At 33.7% G+C, this 8,165-nt stretch overlaps 1 protein-coding gene across 1 annotated transcript; it reads left to right on the plus strand.

Moving 5' to 3' along the window:
* Positions 1 to 349: 349 nt before the first annotated feature.
* LOC144851392 (enhancer of rudimentary homolog) lies at positions 350 to 7,645 on the plus strand. Its single transcript, XM_078708820.1, has 4 exons — positions 350 to 540; positions 5,175 to 5,262; positions 6,013 to 6,133; positions 7,048 to 7,645. The coding sequence occupies exons 1-4, from the start codon at positions 538 to 540 to the stop codon at positions 7,142 to 7,144; spliced, it is 309 nt and encodes a 102-aa protein (XP_078564946.1). The 5' UTR covers positions 350 to 537; the 3' UTR covers positions 7,145 to 7,645.
* The last annotated feature ends 520 nt before the right edge of the window (positions 7,646 to 8,165 follow it).

The following is an 8,165-nucleotide window of genomic DNA, read 5'->3' on the forward strand; positions in this document are numbered from 1 at the left end:
GGGCAGCAGAAAATTCTAATGTAATTGCGATTATCTCTGTTGCTATGCATTTTGGGAAATGGGTGTAATTGAAATAAATGATCAGTATTTAATTCCCTTTCCAATGATACCACTCACGATCATTTTTGTTAAAGTTAGTCCGCCATCTTGAAAATCAAAATGGCGGCCACTTGCCATGGTCGAAAAAAAGCGGAAAATTCTGAGTCGGAAAAACGTTTGTGCCGACAATTAACATCAGAAGCCTACAACATGACATAAACCCCGCGTAATTGTTCGTACGGCAACCTTTGTCTATTTTTGCCATAATGGCCGCCCATAGCCGGACAGTCTGCAGCTAGCTAGCAGCAACAACGTGCATACAATTGGCTGGGGTGCATGCTGTTGTGTGTGACGAGACTAGTGTATGAAAAGTTCTATCCGGCCTAGCTCGAGATCTACTATAGTTTTAAGCCTGAAACAGTATTCCTACCTTACGCTGTTATTCTACAAAGTCGTTTAGCTATAAATATTTAAAACTAAGTATCATTAAAGAATAAAATGGTAAGCAATTTATTGGCCTAGCCTCCTAGCTAGTTAGGTAGGAGGCTAGCTTACTATACTACTACTACTACTAGGCCTAGTAGAGGGCCTAGCCTAGATAGATGGATCCCCTAGGCCTAGGGGCCTAGACTATATATTAGGCCAAGTTGAACGGTAGCGGGACGATTCGGCCCGGGACTATTTTAAATATATCGGCTTTGATGATATGCATTTTATAATATAAACATAAAATAAGCTTTTTTTCCCAAACTTTATTTTCCGAGAGACTATGATGGGGGTAGGCTAGGGGGATCCAGTCAAGTCGCCCCATCGCAAAGTCGCCTCATACAAAGTCGCCCCGGCACAGTCGCCCCATCGCAAAGTCGCCCCATTACAAAGTCGCCCCAACGCAAAGTCGCCCCAACGCAAAGTCAACCCCATCGCAAAGTCGCCCCATCGCAAAGTCGCCCACAGTTTTATTTCGGTATGATTATGAAGCGCCGCCGCTAGTAGTACGCTGTTTTAATCATATTGGTTGCGTTTGATATCGATTGCGTTGTTACTTTGGTCGCGCTAAATGTCGTATACATTATAATGTTTATCCTATTATATACATAATTTGTGTTTTAATTTTTATTTTACAGGTTTTAATGGAGTATTGTGCTTTTTAAAAATCATTAAAAAAATAGTCCCTTGTTTGAAAGTTCTAAAAAGATTATCCCTGATTTATAGTTTCGAAAATGTTAAAGATATATTGTCCCCCTAAAAAAATATTTTTTTAAATTTTTTTGTTGAATATGTTATTTTAATGTCACATAATAGTTATTCACTCTCACAAAAAATTGGGTCTGAAACAAATTTATTTACCTGAGAAAAATGTAATTTAAAGCAAAAAATGGTCAAATTGTCTGGAAGACAATGAGTTTTTGGGTAATTTAACTGCTTATTTTGTCTTTTTATAGGTGAAATAATTTTTTTCCCCCGTTTTTTTACTTATGGAAGTGAACAACTTCATTAAAACTGTAAAATGGCCTATTCAAAGTCTGATTTTAAAAATCTTTATTTTTCATGATTTTGGGGGACAATACATCTTTAATTTAATATGATTTTAAAATTAGTTACCAGAGCCACAATTACGAATCTTTCTTCAACCTACGCGTGGATACCAGCTCATTTTTTAGGATAATATAATAAATGTGTAGTAGGCGCGCCTTCGTATAGATTTACAGTAGTTAAAACAATAACAGTGTTGTAAGACAATGAGTGTTATAGGCTACTTATTGATCATTTTGCATTTATTGACAAGTTATGTGTCTTAATTTTATAATGACTTTTCAAAATGAAGAAAAAACAAAAAAAAAATTTCATCGCTGATATGATTGTTTTACATGCAGGTATTTTAGTAAAATTTAAAACGCTACATTTTGACTATGAAAAAACCATCGTACAGTATCGTGTGCGTGTTTTTTAAAAAGGGGAATCCCCGACGGTCATCAGAAAGACGTAGCAGCTGTGAGGAAACAGATACCAGAAGGCGCAGCTCCGATTGGTTTCAGAGAATGTTTCAGATGGCGAGTCGCCTTTTATTCAACAGCACAATGATCATTTTACTGAAGAAATTCTTTTCAACCCTTTTGGTTATAGAACATTCTAATTATCATGCAGGCCTAATAAATATCCTCATATCGGGTTTTTATTTAATTTTAAATTAAACAAGACAGTGAAGAGGCACGGAATAATACGTACACGGACGTACGACGAATACACACACGCACGTCATCATTTACGACATATAGTGGTGATATGATGCAATTTTATAATGGATATAATGATGGGATTGCCTTTCCAGGCTTACAATCAATGTTCATTGTAATACTATGTATATAATAGTAAACTGAATGTTTATAAATAAATTGTTTTACGTAATTTGTTGCATATAAAATAAAAGACACAGACGCAGCCTACGTTTCCTATAAAATATTTCACATTTAAATAATTATGTACTGTTAAATGACATTATGCTGGATAATACTATAATCTTAAACTATGTTTACAACTTGTCATTTTTTAAGGCACACATCTTTCTCATCATACTGACCTGTAAAATAAAAACAAAAATCAATTATTAATATAGGCCTAATAATAATAATAAATATTCATCGACCAAAGTAAAAATAATCTAGATCGTACAACATCATTTTATCGCGACCAAAATTAAACGTGACCGATTTCGAACGCGACTGATATCATTGTAAAACTCCGGCGGGGTTTCCCCATCTTCAGATGATGCGTTGTAGTGCGACAAAGGCGGAGTAATTACGGGGGTTTCCCTCTGGTAAGCTAGCACATTAGTGCGAACGCAGAGTGATTAGTCGGGGTTTCCTCTCTGATGATGGGGGTGCCTGTCGATCGTGTATCCTGAGACTACATTGCGGGGCTTCCCCTTTTATGCATACACGTTCCGTGTTATTTTGTGTATCATTGCGACATTTTGCGCACTTGTAAACTATTTTTTAACGTTTTGGGGCGACTTTGCGATAGGGCGACTTTGTGATGGGGCGACTTTGCGATGGGGCGACTTTGCGTTGGGGCGACTTTGCGATGGGGCGACTTTGCGATGGGGCGACTTTGCGATCGGGCGACTGTGCCGGGGCGACTTTGTTTTAGGGCGACTTTGACTTGTATGGACTAGGCCTATACCATTATAAAAAGGTGGGAAAATAGGGGTGTCCCATTTATTAATTTAGTGTGCTAATGTGTTAAAATACTGCTGCTTTTGTTTAGTGCATTATGTTTCAGAAAAAAAGGGAAAACAACTGCAACAGCACGCTGCAGAATAATTGCAGTATTCAAGTTAATACAGTATATTATGGCTCTTTCTTTCTATATACTCTTTTAGGTATCCTTCACTAATATGGATATTAGGTGGGATCCCTAAGGTGGATATTGAATAATTTTTAACAGATTTATACAGAAATATAAAGAAATTAGTTTTTATTCCAGTTAAAAATTAAAAATATAATATATCTAACGATAACAGTAGCACATTTAATAAGATCTATCACATACTGATTATTAGGTAATCAGTTAATTCAAATAAACATTATAATTATGTCAATGAATCTGTACCATTTTGTTACCAGCAAACACAGAACGTTTGTTAAATGTTTGAAAATGCATGTTTTTAGGTTTATTTTTTCTAAAACTTTTTAAACGTTTCTGTGTAGAAATACATGTTCTAATTGAACAATGTTTGCATGAAAACATTATAATAACGAATGCAAAACGGAGCTGATAATGTCACTATGACGAGGATGATTGGTGTCTTCCAATATAGCATGGAATACATCCATCGGCAAGCAGTTCGCTGAAATCAATTTCTTTCCCCACTCTACCCAGCACCTTCTCAATTTGGCCTTTATCCCCCTTACATGCCCTTACTGTTTCTTTTCAAATTCACTTATTTGTTTTTGGCGTTGCTGTTCTATTGTTAGTCAACAGAATCTATTGTTAGTTGAAAGGCTGGTTACATAACCGTTACACCAATTCGCATACACATGCTTATATTATAGTGAAATTAGCCTAAATCACACACAGCATTAAGACACACACAAATATATATATTTCGAGAAATCTTACGTAGGAGAATTTTACAGTATGCGGAGGTATGCACTCTCGGAGTGGCTTTCTAATTAATATAATTAATCTAATCAGATAACTGACAAAATGACACTAGCTTTCGAGGTTGATACACGTTGCACCATGCCATCACCATGCGCTGCTGTGATTTGTAGAGTCTGTTGTTGTTTCTATACAAACCTGCCATTAGTAAGCGAGTTTTGCGCAAATACCTAGGAAAATGCCATTAATTGTTGGATTTTCTGACTTACACTTTTGGGAAATGATCAAATGATGCCTCGCATTTTTTGTTGATAGAAAACGATGCCTCGCATAAATCTTTGACTTGCCTCATTGCCTTGCACTTTGTTATTACCCCCATGTGTCGCCGATAGAACAGTCCGAGTTGATTCACTACTGATTGCCTCGACCTAATTAAGTTTTAAGTTTGTATGTTGTATGTTTTGAATCACACTGCTTGTATTTTATTATTAATATTAAACATTTTACCAAAACCTTTTAAAAATACCATTATTATATAAATCATTAAAATACTGTATATATTTAAACATTTCAAAGTACGAAAATTAGATTTCTTAAAAATACCATTCTTATCTAAATCATTAAAAATACTATTTATATATTTATACTGTATATTTATTTAAACATCAAAAAACATTATAAAAAAAATTAATACAGCATCAAAAAATAAGTGAACCTGAACCTGTAATGTCTTGATTGTTGAATTAGGAAGTCCATATAATAAAGAATTACAATAGTCAATGCTCAATAACACTAATGACAGTATTAATGATAATAACCATAACCAATAACTTAGTGGCATCAACTGTAGTGTAAGATAGCGACGAATATTCAATCTGTGTAGGTGTTGAATTATCGACTGCTTTGGGTCCGTAAAGTGTCTGGGCTAATGAATTTCTTCATTTTCTAGTTTAAAGCTTGAGGATGATAATTTATTAATAAACACATTTATCCATAACCAAGTCATTCTCTATCTAAGGTGTATTTGTTTTCAGTCACATACAATATTGTTGATCCAGCCAGGAAAGAGAGCAGAAACAAGGACATATTCAGATTATGAAACACTTGACGAATGTATGGAGGGTAAGTTATTGTGATTTTAACAAAATATTATCAGCTGGCATTTTTTGTGGTTGATATGTGGTTATACTAGATCGTATTGTTTCTAAATAACGCTCTGCACCTAATTATGTGACATATGCTTTTTAGGTCCCGGAAAAATAAAATAAACTTAGGAGTCAATGGGTTGAAGCGCCTTACAATTAATATTCTACCTTTTATTATTATATACTTTAAAATCGGATATTCTACCACAAATTACACCAACTACAAATTAAATTTCCCTTGTGTATGTATAATGGTGGTAATGGTTCATTAATATTACAGCAATAAACATGTGCGATAATATCAGAGAATTTATTTCTCCCACAAGGGTATTTTAATAACAATCCGATCTTTATAGTCCAGTAAAGCATAAATTCAAAATGGACGCCATTTTGAAGCAATAGCGATAAATGGACTATTATCTACTTAATCCTTCTATACATGGCCTGAATAACACTTTGACAGTCGCATTAGATTAAGTGAAACTAAACAAATCTAATGCGATAATCGTGGTTGACAATATAATATGTACTCCCTTTGTTTATTCCAAATGATGTTGTATAGGGAAAGTTTATTTAAAGGGGTGCATTTATTTAAAGTGGTGCATTTATTTGAATAAATGCGGTATTTAAAATGCCCATTCTAAGCTACTGTAACAATTTTTGAACACGTCTTATGTATATTTTATTTATGACAATTTTGTTTCTTTCTTTCATCTTTTACTTTTAGGTGTGTGTAAAATATTTGAAGAACATTTGAAAAAAATGAATCCAACTAGTCCTTCTATAACCTATGATATTAGCCAGCTGTTTGACTTTATTGATAAACTTTCAGACCTGTGCTGTTTAGTGTAAGTATTGTTTCCTGTTGTCCTGAATATGCATTAAGATTTTCAAAGATGCTATCTGCACATGTTTTTATTTACGATTTTTTGTAAAGCCTATACACAATAACAACATGGCATCAATTACGGAACTCGTGTTTCTCTATGAGGAGGGTTCGAATAAAATATTGTTAACACCATGAAAGTAGTGTTTAGGAACCACATTAAACATTACGGATGTTAGATTTAATAAGGTTGTTGCTTGTACCAGACTATGAATGGTACTATCTGCAAAAATATTAAGACAAAATTACGCGACTAAACTACAAGATATATAATAGAGAAGGGGAATTAAATGGTGCTAGTATCGGACTTGCGGTTTAGGAGGAGATAGAGGAATACATTTTGGCTTTAGTGATATAATATAGCTGTCGTTGTAGTCTGAAATACGCCACAATACTGTATGGGTGTGCCTAATTTTAACAAAATGATATTATAACTCAACCAATCCTTTAAATTTATTTCACTTTTCCCTGGTATTACACAAAACAGTACCTAGACGCAACGATAGCGATGCAAATTAAAATATTTTTCTTAAATCTATTGTCACTAACATGCTTGTTGTCTAGGAAATGTGCAATTGGTATTCATCGCTACATATTCTTTAATTTACACATAAAAATAAAAGTTATGCCGGTTGGGAGTCTGTTTGTGGCGGTCGGGAATTCTGATCAGCATGGTGAGAACCCTGCCGGTATTGGGAGTGTTGACTGTATACCATGAATAAATAAAATTACATTTTAAAAGGTGTGAATTATCTAGAAATAATATGACAATGATTTATAGCACTTTTTTAAAAGAATTATTAAATAATATGACCTGAAATCATCCAATCTAAATGGCAAAATGTATTATCCATTTCTCTTTTTTTTTTCTCATAGGTTTCAACCAAACATGAATACTTATGCACCATATAATAAAGACTGGATCAAAGAAGCTATATATGTTATGCTTCGAAAACAAGCTGGAAAGCAATAATGAAGTACTGTAGAACTTAAAATTATGTTTATTTTGCTGGATTTGCTCATCAAAATTTACAGCAAATTATAGCAAAGCATAGTCATTTTTTAGTTAGAGTTAATTGTAAAATTACAGTTTGATGTTAAAGAAGAGTAAAGTCTTTTTGTTAGATCAGAAAATTATTTTTACAACCATGGCTGTTCTACATACTGTAAGTTTAATGCATATAGTAATGTAATAATATTTATTTCTGATCAACCTTTAACATCATTTTTAGATATAGGTTTTGAACATGATTCTGACTTAATTTATTGTGAATCTGGTCACACATCTGTGAAAACATTAATAAACCTTAAATAAATAGTGGTGGTAATTAATTCAATTGATTGATGTTTTCTACTTTTATTACACACAGTAAAGACACTGTATGGATTCATTTTTAGTTTTAAATATTGTTTTTGTAAATGTTTTTTGCCTTCATGTCCAAGAGTTTAATATTAAACAAACTAGTATTTTGTATCATGGCTCCATTTTTAAGTTTGTATAAGTTCTTTCAATATACTGCTTTAATATTTGTGCTGTAGTAAGCAGAAAACGTTGAGCTTTCCGTCTAATATCTGTACTCGTGTTCCTAGCCGTTTTAAGGCCAATTTACATAGACGAGCGGTAACAGTAAGTGGGAAACAAAAATATAGAATCTTTGTTAATTGTTATTTCTTATGACCATTTACACTGAATGTGGAGCGGATGCGCGGTTGAGCAGAAATCCACTCAATAGAAACGGATTATATTTTGTCAAAATATTGCACAGTCATTTTTTATTCTGGCCAATCAACCTGATCGATGGGACGTCATCTATCAACAATTTGTTTGTGTGCGCCTGTTGATTCCTAGATTTCAATGGTATCTAGCCAGTTTTCAACCCAGTTTCCTGACTCCCAGTTTGCCGATTGGCTATGTATTAAAATGGATGTATCACACAGCCTAGTCGACACACGAAAAAAAAACAAATTGCCGACAATAATAGAATTATGGAACA

This window comes from Antedon bifida, chromosome 9 (assembly GCF_963402885.1).
Source record: "Antedon bifida chromosome 9, ecAntBifi1.1, whole genome shotgun sequence".
Taxonomy (NCBI): Eukaryota; Metazoa; Echinodermata; class Crinoidea; order Comatulida; family Antedonidae; genus Antedon; species Antedon bifida.